The sequence below is a fragment of the Camelina sativa genome, chromosome 15, assembly GCF_000633955.1.
Source record: "Camelina sativa cultivar DH55 chromosome 15, Cs, whole genome shotgun sequence".
NCBI lineage: Eukaryota > Viridiplantae > Streptophyta > Magnoliopsida > Brassicales > Brassicaceae > Camelina > Camelina sativa.
The window spans coordinates 5,365,502-5,381,172 of NC_025699.1; the positions used below are offsets into that span (position 1 = coordinate 5,365,502).

General features: G+C 35.5%; 3 protein-coding genes across 3 annotated transcripts; 1 reads left to right on the plus strand and 2 right to left on the minus strand.

The window, feature by feature from the left end:
* Positions 5,103–6,502, minus strand: LOC104745467 (basic endochitinase B-like). The gene is made up of 2 exons (XM_010466716.2): positions 5,955–6,502; positions 5,103–5,782 (listed from the first exon to the last, which is right to left on the minus strand). The coding sequence occupies exons 1-2, from the start codon at positions 6,424–6,426 to the stop codon at positions 5,232–5,234; spliced, it is 1,023 nt and encodes a 340-aa protein (XP_010465018.1). The 5' UTR covers positions 6,427–6,502; the 3' UTR covers positions 5,103–5,231.
* On the plus strand, positions 7,162–8,216 carry LOC109129324. Its single transcript, XM_019237262.1, has one exon. The coding sequence runs from the start codon at positions 7,942–7,944 to the stop codon at positions 8,143–8,145; it is 204 nt and encodes a 67-aa protein (XP_019092807.1). The 5' UTR covers positions 7,162–7,941; the 3' UTR covers positions 8,146–8,216.
* LOC109129325 lies at positions 8,489–9,402 on the minus strand. Its single transcript, XM_019237264.1, has one exon. It carries the CDS (start codon positions 8,812–8,814, stop codon positions 8,611–8,613), a length of 204 nt encoding a protein of 67 aa, XP_019092809.1. The 5' UTR covers positions 8,815–9,402; the 3' UTR covers positions 8,489–8,610.

Sequence of the window (15,671 nt, forward strand, 5' to 3'; positions counted from 1 at the left end):
GAGATTGAGAGAAGAGAGAGCTTTAGGTTTTTTTGAGTTATTTTTCCTAAAGATTAATAAAGGTGTTCTTTGAGATTGTGTGAACTCTGTTCTTAGTTTCTAGAATATCAACAAAACTTAGTACTTAATCACGATATATAATTTCTATAAGATACATCTCAAATAATTAGCAAGGGAATTGAAAAACATCAAGTCGTGGAAGTTTGGGAGGTCTCGAGTGGAAATACATTAATCGAGAGCTTTCAACTAAAAAATTTGACTGTGCATGGATATATACTTAAATGTGTATATAGGAGCTTGATTTATCTAAAGATAAGACTCGAGAGTTGCAAGAAAGTGGTCCCTTTGGCAATGTAAGGAACTGCCAAGAATAGTTAAAGTTAAACATACATAAAACGTGCTGACAGGGACAACTAGCTAAATAATAATATCTACTTTGATGTGAAACGAATATTTACAAGCAATATTGGTCCTTTTTTCTTTTTTAATAAATGTAAAATTTTATTCATAAAGAAAACATGTTCTTTCCCGCAAGTGTATCATATTTTACTCTAGTAGTGTTAAAAACAAAACGACAGCTTTACGTTCTGGTGGAAAATTAGAGTGCGAGGATGTCTTCAAACGGTGGTTATCGGAGTTCAAAAAGGAGGAACAGCTTATTCCTAATGGTCTTATCAATCCAATGTCCAAGTCGAGATGCAGAGGTCGGGACTTCACCATGCCTGCGGTTCTTGCGCTTTCGCCATAGTAAATATACCGTTGTCTGAAACATGTATCGCAGAAACAATAGGGTGTGCTTACCAAGTGTAGTATCAGTGATGAGCATCTGAATTGTGTCCCAGTCCAATGTAGAGTAGGTGCCAAGGAAACCATTTGTGAGTTTGCACCAAATTTGATGTGAGTAGTGACACTGGAAGAAGAGATGATTCCTTGTTTCCAGTGAAGATTTGCAGAGAGAGCATAAAGAATCAGCATTCCTGTTCCACTTCAACATACAGTCACCTGTCGAGAGTCTGTTCAGCATACCAAGCCAAGTTATAAAAGCATACTTTGGGGTAGCCTGGAGGAACCAAACACCCCGTGCCCAAGGACATTTTGGTTTCTCAATACGTATCTGTTGCCAAGTATCTCGGGTCGAGAATCGAGGCTTGAATCCTGTTCTTCCCTTCCAAAGATGCAAATCCTCTGTATCCGGTTTCCGCTTTGCTCTAACAATTGTAATTTCTGCTTCAACATGGGTTAACACTTCATCCCTGCGTCGTGCGTGTTCTATAGTTTGACATTATAGTTGCCACAATCGTATGTTTAGGGATTCCATAGTCGATATAACCCCTGTCGCCTAACAGATCATGTAACGTTCCCAACGAAGACCATCGATCATACCAGAAGGATGTTGACTCACCATTTCGTATGTCCTTGCGGTGAAAGTCCTTTGCCAAACCTCTGAGTTTGAGCAACTTACGCCACATCCAGGATCCCTGAGTAGGCGTGTCACCGATATCCCAGAAAGAACTTTGACGAATGAGGTAGGTGTGGATCCACTTTCCCCACAATGAATCTTTAGACAGTAACCTCCAAATGAGCTTAAGTCCACAAACGATGTTTGTCACTTTTAAAGACCGTAAACCTAACCCACCCTCGCAATGCGGGAAGCAAATATCTTGCCAAGTGACCTTTGCCTTATGAGTTTTAAGGTCTGGACCACTCCAGAGGAAAGCATAACAAAGCTTCTCGATCTCTTTCATGCATTTACCAGGTAAACGAAACACAGAGGACCAAAAATTTGTAATGCTCATAAGAACCGACTCGATAAGCTGTAGTCGTCCCCCATAGGACAAGAATCTACTTGTTCCAAGTACCGATTCGATGTCGAATTTTTGCAAGCAGCGGTGCGTAGTCATGACTGGTCATAGATTTGGTTAAGAGTGGAAGACCAAGGTAACAGACTGGTAATGTGCCAACTTCAAACGGGAAATTTGATTGGATCGCCTCTTGTGTAGATTGAGATATCCCAGCCATATAGAGGGTCGACTTCTCGAGACTAATCTTCAGACCCGAGATTGTTGCAAACTCATCAAAATTTTTGATCACACCTTCAATTGATCGTGTAGTGCCCTCTGCGAAAACCATAAGATCATCCGCAAAGCACAGATGCGTGAGGAATAGGTTGTGACATCTAGGGTGATAGCCAAACCTATTCTCTGCAGCTGCTTTATTTATCAAATGTAATAGAACATTCATGCAGATGACAAACAGATATGGCGAGAGAGCAGCCTTATCGCAGTCCACAGGCACTACCAAAGAAACCTGCTAGCTCACCGTTGATCTGCACCGAGAATGTAGCTGTGGAAATGCATAACCGAATCCAATGAATGAATTGTTCAGGGAAGTGTAAGGCGTATAGCGTATTAAGCAGGAAAGACTACTGAACAGAGTCAAAAGCCTTAGATATATCTATCTTCATGGCACAATGAGGGGAAACGTCTTCTTTGTGGTAGTCTTTTACCAGTTCTAATGCGAGGAGAACATTCTCCATGAGTAACCTATCCTGTACAATGCTGATTGATTAGGAGAAATAAGCTCAGGGAGTAGGCCTTTGAGACGATTAGCAAGGATTTTTGAAATCACTTTGTAGATGATATTACAACAGGATATTGGCATGTACTCCTTCATAACTCTAGCAGTATCGGTTTTAGGAATCAAAGCAAGAATAGTGGTATTTGCACCCTTTGGCAAGAAACCTTTTTGAAAAAAAGATTGTACCGCCACCGTGAAGTCATTACCAATAACAGACCATGCGCTCTTATAAAACTCACTCGTGTATCCATCCGGTCCCGGACTTTTGTTTGCAGGCATGGAGAACAGAACACTTCTAATCTCCTCTGCAGAAACTTCTCTGATTAACATGGCTGAGTGAATGTCACTACAGCGAAAAGGCAATAAAGATTCAAGCAATTCCACAGTATTTCCTGGATAATCACTTGGAGACTGTCCAAGAAAGTCAAAGAAAAACCTGACTGCCTCTTGTTTAATGGTCGCTTGTGTGTTCGCAATAGAACCGTCTGCACAGTGAACCTCACGGATAGAGTTTTGACTTCTCGTATTTTAACTGCATTGTGAAAAACACGGTTATTCTGATCCCTCACAAGGAGCCAGTGCAATTTCGATCGCTGTTTCAAAAACTCCTCTTTAAGACCAGCGACACACTGCCATCTCTCGAAAGCCTCTGCCTCCTCTTGCATAGCAGAAACAGTTGGATTTGCCAAGGTCTCAGCTTGCTTGGTACATAACGCAGATGAGCCTCACGAGTTCTTTTGACCAGATCACCCAATCGATCCTTTGTCAAGGCACGAATATCATGTTTCAGGCCTTTAAGTTTCTTCATAAATCTGAACATTGCGGATGTGAAAATGAATAGAGCCTATGTTTCATCCCAGTATGACCTCACAAGAGGCAAAAAATCAGCCAGATTAGCGACATAGTTCACAAACTTAAACGGCTTTTTCAGAGCAGGTGTACCAACATCTAACTGTACTCGACTACGAAGGTGATCAGAGCATCCTCCAGCCTTAAAGGTACAGTAAGCACGAGGGAATCGATGCAGCCAGACATCATTGATAAGGACACAATCTAGTTTTTTTCAGATGAGGCCATGATCACGCTTGTTGCACCAGGTGAACAACGGACCATGATATCCTATATCCTTCAAGTTGCAATGACTCACAGCAGCTTGAAATTCACACATACCCGAAGGCAAAACAAGAGAAAGAGAATAATCAGAGTGCTCCTCATCATCCAATATTTCATTAAAGTCACCCATTATTAACCACGGCTTGTTCCGGAAGAGTAGAGAATCATGATGGTTTCACATATCATCCCATAATGCCCTTCTCTCTTCCATCGTGTTCCTTGCATAAATAAAAGAACAGAAAAATTCCTCTGCTTCACCATCAAGCAAAACAGAGCAAGTGACAATTTGGTCACTCTTTAAAACCGGTGTCAACCTCACATTTGGTCTCCAAATAACCCAAATACAACCTAAACGATGATACTCATAATTTGCCAAAAAAGACCAGGTGGGAAAAACCGATGATACTATTGCATCTACCTTTGTTTCCTTGACTCGCGTCTCCAATACTGGTCCCCTTTTGAAAATGTGAGGAACCATCTTTGGTAGGCAATGCCATTTAAGGTTGGGAATCCTACATGCGATGATGCTAATATGCGATGACTTTAGCTGAGCTTGGTAGAATGAAAAGGGAGAGAGGAAATTATGAAGAAGAAGAGTAAGGGTTATGATTGGTACTTGAAAAATCACTGCGATACTGAATTTACTCCCTCACAAAAAAGAATATCAAAAGTGATAAAAAAAAAAATGCTTTCCAGCTTTTTACATACACACTCTATTTACGTAATTACATGCTATTTTGACTTGTTTCTAAACTAGTTTTCATTATACTGATATAAATCTATAATTTGTATAAATTTCATCTATTATTTAAAAATACACAACTTTTTAATAATTTTATATACTTAAAATATACTAATTTTTTTTCTCGAATTACTATTCAATTTCTTAAAAATAAATATCTTTTGGTAATAGAAAATTATATTTTGCGTCCAATCAACATATTTTCAATTCTGCGATTTTCCATTTTGCAAGTTTACATTCCATACATTCCATAACTTTTTATTTTACAACTTATGATAATATATGGTTTATGCTAATAAAAGTATAAATATCTATGCACATTTGTCTATGCAATATCTAAAGCCCACTTTAACAAAAAAAAATATATATATCTAAAGCCCACTTAAGAGGTCCATTTCATACAATTTTTACTTTATTATACTCTTTATGTTCTAATTGTTTTTCTTTTTAAAGCACAAAGTTTAATTATCAAATTAATTATATATTTTTCTTTTGCATTGAAAACATAATTTGTATTTAATTAGAAAAATCAACAAATAAGAGAAAATACTGCAGAATATTAAAAATCATAAAACATCAAACTAAATTAAATGTAGCATCCTATCAAAAAAAAAAAAAAATTAATGTAGTGTAAAATCTTGAAAAAAAAATTCTTAAACATCAAAGGGAATAACTTCTTGGACAGAGTTTTATTTGTCTGATATAATTGTTTTGATACAAAGCTGCATATATATATTTTTTGATAGCAGCATTATTCAATCACGGTAATTAAAGATGCATATATAATAATATATACTCCTTATAAAATAGCAGCGTTGAGGAGGCCGTTAACAAAGGACCTTTGGTTGTAACAATCAAGGTTCCCTCCAGGATTAACCCCAAATATGTTACAATACCTCTGATAAAACCCTATACGATCCGCTACTCTCCCGTCTTGACCACGCCCGCACTCCAATCCACCGTTAATGATGTTCGTAATCACTCCGTAACCTGGTAATCTCCCGGCGGCACGGTCAGCGTCTGACGGCTGCCATTGGCCGGCGATAACGGCGTGGCACGACGGTTTTGGAGGCTGAGCAGTCATCCAGAACCAAATCGCGGCTTTGAAAGCGATCACTGCGTCGTTGGCTACGAGGTCAGGGTTGTTGAGTAAGTCAACTCCTATGGCTCTTGCGCATTGACCGTAGTTGTAGTTCCACGTCAGCTGCATCGGTCCTCTTCCGTAGTAGCGTTTGTCTCGTGCGCATGGCCACGCGGCGCTCGGTTCACAGTAGTTTGAAGGAGGATCACGTTCTTGCTTGAAACAGTAGCCCCATGAATATGGTCCGTCCGGTGCTGTTGGCCACCCACCTGCACATGTAACCATCCGTTTCATCAATAAATAGTCACAACTTTATATTATTTAAACGTAATTTGGAAATAATTAGAATATTCGCAACTGTATAGTGTGTAGATCTTTTCTCTTTATATAAAAAAATGTGTGTAGATCTTTTCTAGATGAATCTAATAAATCAGTAAGTACCTGTGGTTTCGTGGGAAGTCTGGCCGAAGAAGGCGGCGACCTCCTTCTTCCTTGTGGCTGTGTCTCCGGTGGTGCCAAAGCCAGGGAAGGAATTTGCAGCGTTGATAAAGGCGTCGTAAGTGTAGAAACCTTTAGCAAGACAAGCAGCGTCGTTCCTATGCTTAAGCATATCTTCGAACTGAGATCTTGAAATGATGCCCGAAAGATCGCCGGGGGGACCAGGAGGAGTACCACCGGGGGGAACAGGAGGAGTACCGCCGGGAGTGCACTGGCTTTGGCAGCCAGGCACCTTACAGTAAGGTTCGGTGTTACCGCACCATCCGAACTCACTGCAGCATAGACCGTTGGGACAGAGTGCTCCTCCGGCTTGACGACCACATTGCTCGGCTGATGAAAGTGATAAAAGAAGTGAGAAGAGGAGAAACAGCAAAAGATTAGTCTTCATTTTCCTCGAATGGTTTTCTTTTTCCATTTTTTTGTACGCATCAAGGATATATATATAGTAGCTAGTATCCAATATTCAATTAATATGTGTGTTAAATCACGTCAAGTTTTCGTCAAAAAAAAAAAATCACGTCAAGTTTTCTGATAGTTTATAGTTTGATATGTCTGTGGAGTATGGCTATGGGAAAGAAACAGTATTTTGAAGGTTTGTTTTAAAATTATATATTCCTTTACTCAATGGTAGACCATGGGCATTGGTTGTCCTTCATTTTTTGTCCCCCAATTATAATAGTAATATTTTGAAAAGTTCTTATTCTTAATATGAGCATTAGAGCATGTGCAACGGCGTGCACTTGGGCCGTCCTTCATTTTTTGTGATTTTAATTTAATTCAAAAAGCCTAATATCAAAGAAACGATTCTTATTTTCGGACGTTTTTTGTCCGTCCACTTCGACACGTGCTTTATTGTGATTGGCTGTAGAATTTGTCTTGGGTTTTTTTTTTTCTTTTTTTTTTAAGATTCTCGAGACTTAGTGGTCGGACAGTAGAAGATTCCAGAACCACACTGGGAAGGATTGCATTCCACTAGGGGAAGAAGAAGCGTCACACGGAGACTGTCCTCCGGCGAGAAGAACCTCGAGGCATGATGCTCGGAGGAAGCCAATTTAATTGGGTACCAATGTAAGCTCGAACCCTGGTGGGAGTCGTTCTCAACTGAGAGACTCGACCACTTTGAACAGGTTCGAATCGGTATTTATCAGGTTCGTTTCCATTTTAATTTTGTGATCCTTTTGACTCATTTGTTCAAAAGATCCAGTTTTTTTGCTTGATAGATTCTGCTCTGGTTTTATTTTTGGCATCTTGATCTGGGTTTGAGTTCTTCCATCAGTTGGGATTAAAAGATGCTAGCTTTGGATTTGTAGATGTAGAATTAGAGTCTGTAATGCTTTTATTTCTGCTTTAATTTTGATTTTGACTGTGGTTGATGATTAATTGGAAGCTAAAAAAGCATCTGATTTGAGCCGATTGTTATAAGCTTGTGAACAAATATGTTTAAACTGATGCACCTGGTGAGCAGCTGATTGAATTGTTCTATCCAGTCTCCATTATAATGCAAAAGAAGAGTTCTTTTTTTGCTGTAATGTTTTGCAATCTTCACACCATGATGTTACTCATCTTTGATTTTCTTGTGCTTAGAGCACTGTCACTTTTGTCTTGGCGTTGTAGTTCTTAGGATGAGCATTAACAATTGGAAGGGTCTTTCTATTCAATCGATTTTGATTTTTGTGTTTTCACTATATGAACAATATATGTCAATGTTCTACGATGGCCTCAGAGCTTCTGGAGTCTCAGTTCTGCTATGTTAAAAGGAGTAATTAGAAGTGTTGTTATATACATGTTTCGGAGTTCTCTTTAGTTACTCATCCTGTGATTTGTATAGATTGAACAGTTAGCTAAGACTTTGCATACTTGGGGTCTGTTCTGTAACATGTGACAATTTTTACACTTTCTTGAATGTTGCAGGTTTAAGACTTTAAAAACAATGGCGGGATTTCCAGGTTTTAGTTACCTTGGTCCAAAAAGCAAGAACACGGTTGTAGCGGGAGGATTAACGGCTTTTGTTTTTGGGGTATACTTCTACACAATGAGGACTGTTGGTGGCACGGACAAACTTCATGTGGCTATTGACAAGTTCGAAGGCCAAAAACCAGTTGAGACCGACACCAAGGTTCCATCTAAAGTCTAATCCTCACCGGCTTGTTATGTCCAACCAAACTCGTTGTTGTTTATCTTTTGTCTTCATAGTTCTTTACTTCACTCTCGTTCGTCAGATTGGTATCTGTGTTTGAGTCTCAGTCCAATCCCTAATACAGTGTTTCAAACAAGAGAACTCTGATCAGGACATGGTTTTAATGTTCTTGACAAATAGACACTAAGACCATGGGCATTGGTTGTCCTTCATTTTTGGTCCCCCAATTATAATAGTAATTTTTTGAAAGGTTCTTATTCTTAATATGAGTATTAGTGTCTATTTGTCAAGAACATTAAAACCATGTCCTGATCAGAATTCTCTTGTTTAAAACACTGTATTAGGGATTGGACTGAGACTCAAACACAGATACCAATCTAACGAACGAGAGTGAAGTAAAGAACTTTGAAGACAAAAGATAAACAACAACGAGTTTGGTTGGACATAACAAGCCGGTGAGGATTAGACTTTAGATGGAACCTTGGTGTCAGTCTCAACTGGTTTTTGGCCTTCGAACTTGTCAATAGCCACCTGAAGTTCGTCCGTGCCACCAACAAGCCTCATTGTGTAGAAGTATACCCCAAAAACAAAAGCCGTTAATCCTCCCGCTACAACCGTGTTCTTGCTTTTTGGACCAAGGTAACTAAAACCTGGAAATCCAGCCATTGTTTTTAAAGTCTTAAACCTGCAACATTCAAGAAAGTGTAAAAATTGTCACATGTTACAGAACAGACCCCAAGTATGCAAAGTCTTAGCTAACTGTTCAATCTATACAAATCACAGGATGAGTAACTAAAGAGAACTCCGAAACATGTATATAACAACACTTCTAATTACTCCTTTTAACATAGCAGAACTGAGACTCCAGAAGCTCTGAGGCCATCGTAGAACATTGACATATATTGTTCATATAGTGAAAACACAAAAATCAAAATCGATTGAATAGAAAGACCCTTCCAATTGTTAATGCTCATCCTAAGAACTACAACGCCAAGACAAAAGTGACAGTGCTCTAAGCACAAGAAAATCAAAGATGAGTAACATCATGGTGTGAAGATTGCAAAACATTACAGCAAAAAAAGAACTCTTCTTTTGCATTATAATGGAGACTGGATAGAACAATTCAATCAGCTGCTCACCAGGTGCATCAGTTTAAACATATTTGTTCACAAGCTTATAACAATCGGCTCAAATCAGATGCTTTTTTAGCTTCCAATTAATCATCAACCACAGTCAAAATCAAAATTAAAGCAGAAATAAAGGCATTACAGACTCTAATTCTACATCTACAAATCCAAAGCTAGCATCTTTTAATCCCAACTGATGGAAGAACTCAAACCCAAATCAAGATGCCAAAAATAAAACCAGAGCAGAATCTATCAAGCAAAAAAACTGGATCTTTTAAACAAATGAGTCAAAAGGATCACAAAATTAAAATGGAAACGAACCTGACAAATACCGATTCGAACCTGTTCAAAGTGGTCGAGTCTCTCAGTTGAGAACGACTCCCACCAGAGTTCGAGCTTACATTGGTACCCAATTAAATTGGCTTCCTCCGAGCATCATGCCTCGAGGTTCTTCTCGCCGGAGGACAGTCTCCGTGTGACGCTTCTTCTTCCCCTAGTGGAATGCAATCCTTCCCAGTGTGGTTCTGGAATCTTCTACTGTCCGACCACTAAGTCTCGAGAATCTAAAAAACAAAAGAAAAAAAAAACCCAAGACAAATTCTACAGCCAATCACAATAAAGCACGTGTCGAAGTGGACGGACGAAAAACGTCCCAAAATAAGAATCGTTTCTTTGATATTAGGCTTTTTTGAATTAAATTAAAATCACAAAAAATGAAGGACGGCCCAAGTGCACGCCGTTGCACATGCTCTTAGGTTAGATGTTGATTTATTTTGGGAATTATCCATATCTACAAGCTAGTAAATAGTAATAATATAACTTTTTACGTATGAAACTGTGTGATAAATTTGGTAGAAGAACACCAATTTAAGAGCATGTTCATCGGACATATTTTACATAGGATCTGAAGAATTTAAAAAATATGAGAAAACGTTTGAGAGATGAAGAAGAGTGTCTCTGCCGAGAGCAATCAAGACACTGAATATACATGTGTTATTATTTGACTGGCGGTGTAAAAAAAAAATAATCAAATTAAAACAAAAATATTATTGTTTACTTTTTTTATGACACCCAAATAGCAGTATCATCGATGAAATTGCTCTAAACATAACAAAGTACACTATTCTTTTTTGAGTTTTAATTCTTTCTTATGTAAGCGGTGAGAACTCAAAATAAAACATTTTTGTAAGTATATCCAGAGCCGGCCATAATTACAAGCAAAGCTAGCACTTCTCGGAAAAGGTAGCCTAGTAGTTGTGTTTAGGTAACTCTCACCTTCAGTTCCTACGTTCGATTCCCCAAACTGTCCAATTTTTTTTTCCCCGCTTTGTATGCAAAAAAATTATGGTTTTTAATTATATAATATATATATAGATATATTTTTGACAACTATTTAAAGATATATATATATATATATATATATCTTATTATATAAAGCTTACTTCTCAAAGTTAGTAAGTCATCAGATCGTGACAAATGTTAGTTTTAACGATCAGAGATCAAAGTTAAAAACTCACCAGATTGTGACATGTGTCAGTTTTAACGATTAAATATCCAAGTTAGTAACTTATCAGATCATGACACATGTCAATTTTAACGATCAGAAATCACAGTTTTCAAGCTTGGTAAAACGATGCATAAGATAATTGTAATCTTATTATATTAAAAAAAAACTTTGTTAATCCTAAAGGAAAATGATTGTAAATACACCCCTCTATATAAGCGAAGAAATGATGACATATTTTTCAAAATAATTTCGACTAGCTTTGTTTTTCTTGGTAAATTTTTCTTTTTTGTTTTTTATTAACCTTTTGTTTGACAAATCATTGTTCTTGAACAAGTATTGAAGGCAGTTTATTTGTTGTCTAATCGAAGCAACTATATAAAAAGATTCATAGATATTACCACGTGTTTTCGTCATCGTTTCTTTGAATTTTGTTTCGTTTCTCAATTTCATAATGTGCAATCTTTGACTTTGAAGTGTTAACAAAGTTTCTTATGCATAATAACTAAGATTTTTAGGATTAACAAATTTCTCATGGTGTTATTATTATTTATATTAATTTGCAGGACATGTATCATAAAAAAAAGATGAATACACAAATGCAAGATAACAACATAGATTATATAACACTAGATCAACTAAACAAAAAGCGTTCTTATCATCGAACGATAGTACGTCTTACAAGGAAGTGGAAAGCAAGAAATTTTTAAAAACACAATGAGCTCATTGGAATAAATTATCTCATAAAATAGAAAAAGGATATATTAAGGAAAATATATAGAAAATTATTAATTCTAAAAAATGTAAATACTCTCTTCTATATAAACATAGATCGTCTCATATTATTCATCTAACAAAATAATTTATTCAAAAATATTACTTTCAACTTTGTTCTATTGGTCAAACTTTTTTAGTGGAAAGACAAGTTTTTCTTATTTTTTTAAAGGGATATTTCCACCCACACCCACTTTGACACAAACAAATACCACCAAAACCCACTTTCCACTCTCTCTATACTTTCTACATGTAAAATTACATCTTACACCCTTTAACTAAACTAACATTCTCTTTCTACTTTTTCTTTTTATTTCCTTCTCATCTCTCTCTCTAACTTTTCTCTTTCTTTTTTAATATTTTTTTTCTTTAACATTTNTTTAACATTTATTTTTCATTTTCATTAGTTGGTGATAAAAATACTAAATTTTAAGTTTAGTAACTTTAGTTGTTGACAAACCAAAAAAAAGTTAAGCAACTTGTAAATAAATATTTTTTGCACCTTTCAATATTTTTTCATTCCACAAAAAAAAATTCATGAATCTAATCTAAATCAAATACAATTGAATTGGTGTTCATAGTCAAATCAACAATTTCTAAGTTCAAACTAAATTAATTAAATAATTTAGAAATTAATGAATTTATTTAACTAAAATTTCAATATGAAATAGAGTGTTTGTCCACATACTTTAAGCTTAAATTAGATGCATGATGGATTAACAAAATATTGCATTCATAAATAGTTATTTATTTGGATAAGTTTTAAGAAACTTTGATTTGTTACCAGTACCCCAAAATTCTATTGGTATCCACATGAACATGAATATATGGATTTGATGTTGTCGTTGTATCATAAACCCTAAATCTCTAGAACCCGCAAATTCAATTGGTATCCACATGACTATTAATATATGGATTTGATGTGTTGCTAGTACCATAATTATGGTCATGTATTATGGATTTGATAACAAACTTTGATGTGTTATTAATACCCACATTTATGGTCATGTGTTACTAGTACCCACAAGTTCTATTGGTATCCACATGACCATGAATATATGTATTTGATGTTGTTGTTGATCCTAAACCCTAAATCTCTAGAATCCACAAATTCTATGGGTATCTACATGACCACAAATATATGGATTTGATACTATCGTTGTATCATAAACCATAAATCTCTATAACCCAAAAATTCTATTGGTATCCACATGACTACGAATACATGGATTTGATATTGTCGTTGTATCCTAAACCCTAAATCTCTAGAACCCCCAAATTTTATTGGTATCCACATAACCATGAATATATGGATTTGATGTTGTCGCTGTATCTTAAACCCTAAATCCACATAAGTCATAAATCCTAAACTCTAAACCCTAAAACATCACCATGTTTAGGGTTTACTTTAAAGTCCATCCACCTTTTCTACCATTAAAATTTGGTTAGATATATACTTAGCTCGTAACCATAACACCACATAGACACTAAATCCATATAAGCCCAAAAACGTAAACTCTATACCCTAAATCTTAAATCCTAAACCCTAAACCATACACCTTGAACCCTAAATCCTAAACCATGAATTAAAAATATAGACACATCATCCACATACCTAAACCTAAACTTTTAACCTTAACCCCTAAATCCTACACCTTGAACCTTAGACAATACAACTTGAACTCAAAACATAGACATTGAATCTATATACCATCTAAAGTCTAAACCCTAAACTATGGTGATGTTTGAACATGCAACAAACTTGTCAATAAATTTCATCTGGATTGCTTGTCCACGTGGTCAGAGTTTGGTGGATAGGCTTAGAGATTAATAATGACCATGTTTGTTGTGTAGTATGCTTCTAGTGACACTTCTAAGTTCTAATATCTCTAATTCTAGCTTAAAAATAGTACAAAAACATTTGGCTAAAAGACATCTAAGTGGCTAAACTATAGTGATGTTTGAACATGCAACAAACTTGTCAATAAATTTCATCTGGATTGCTTGTCCACGTGGTCAGAATTTGGTGGATAGGCTTTGAGATTAATAATGACCATGTTTATTGTGTAGTATGCTTCTAGTGACACTTCTAAGTTCTAATATACCTACTTCTAGCTGAAAAATAGTACAAAAACATTTAGCTAAAAGAAATCTATGTGGCTAATTTATCTTGGACAAATTTCTGCTCATGTAAAGAATGAGCAAGATATTATAAGATAAGTATCCATAACTACTAATCCACATGATTGATATTCAATGTTCTAAATAAATCAATGTTGTTAATTTTTATTTTGTTTATTAACCACTTATGAGTGTATATGTTTCTGGACCAACACAAAATATGAAGCAAGGAGCTCATGGTGTCTATGGATTTAATTGTGTGGATGTTGTATGATGATTCTTTGGTCTGTCTACATTGGTATCCACAAAAAAATATCCACATGATCACATCCATAGCCACCATTCAACTGCTATTCTTCAGCTTAATGTCTAGATATGCTTTGTAAATCCATGGAGACCTATCCACAGTTTTTCTATCCACTAAACTTTGTTTTTTTTTTTAAAGTGAATAGTTTTGGTTTTAGGTTCAAGGGTTTATGTTCTAGGATTTAAAATTTAGAATTAAAGGGTTTTGTACTTATTTGGTCTATGTTGTGTTATGGATAATATGCTATAGATAAAGATCTAACCAAATTTATGTATGTATATTTTGTATGAATAAACACAATTAACTATCTATTAACAATACTGCAATTGATTATCCACTTATCATTGAACAAATGTTCAACGACAAATGGATACTGTATAATCTAAAAATTCATAAAAAATATAGCAATATGTATCTTAAAATGTAGAAAATATATAATCATAACATTTATTTATATAAATAAATAGACAATTTGTTTTATGATAACCATTTAAAGTGTTAACAACAACAAAAAAAGAGAAAAAGAGAGAAAAGAAGGAGAGAAAGAGGAGAGGGGCAAAAATGTAATAGGAATATGGCCACATAAGGCAAAAACTTGAGAAAGTATAGCATGAGTGGAAAGTGGGTTTTGGTGGAAGAACTCACCATCAAAGTGGGTTTTGGTGTCTTTTTCCCTTTTTTAAATCAAAATATACTCCTACTTTCTACTTTTTCAGTTTGGAATAGGTAAGATTAATATGTTGATCCAAAAAAAAATAGAAGATTAATATATGCATCTTCTTTTTCTAATACTGTATTTTAAAATTTATTGTAGTAGTTTTAGATTATTTTATTTAATTTATATTTTCATCTCTGAATTATTTGAGATTCATATATTACCGTGCTTATAATTTTCTATTATTTTATTAATTATGTCAAATTAATTTTATTCTAATTTTTCAACCTTGATTAGTTGGTCATAGACCTTTTTTGTAAACATAATTGTTACTATTCGTTCAATCTCAAAAGGATATAAAGAGGAGAATGTCATCAACCTAAATTACCTAATGGTTGGATAAATTAGGCTAATCAAACACAAGCCTACAACAAACATAAATAGATTGGAAAAATATAATTTGTTGTTGATAGACCCATAGGAGCTTAGAGCCAGAGGCTACATCATGGTGTGTCAAAGAAACTTTCATGAATACATTGAGAAATTTGACATTAGTTACTATCAAAAGATTTTGTGACGTTGGAAAAGGGTCTTTAGTTTCATTGGTTGCTGGAGCAAACCACTTTGAGATAGCTAAAAGACGTGAACATGTTCTCTCCACACAGGAGGAGGGCAGAGCCGAGATTCTCTCTATGGTGGAGGAGGTTGGACGCAAGGTTCCTTCCATAAGGAAGGAGGGCAGAACCAAGGTTCCTTCCATAAGGGAGGAGGGCAGAACCAAGGTTCTCTCTATGGTTAGTCATACACTATTGTGATGTAATTTATTTTTTATTCAAAATTTTTTGAACCAACAATTTTAGTGATTAAAGAAACTATGCAAAAGTGAAAGTAAAGAGACATATAATAGTTGACTTAGTTTCATATAGACATTTTCTATGTGGTGGTAAATAATGTATTTGTAAAATACAATATATCTAGGTGTAAAAATACACTTTTAATGGTAACATACATAAAAGATCTATGTATATGTATATG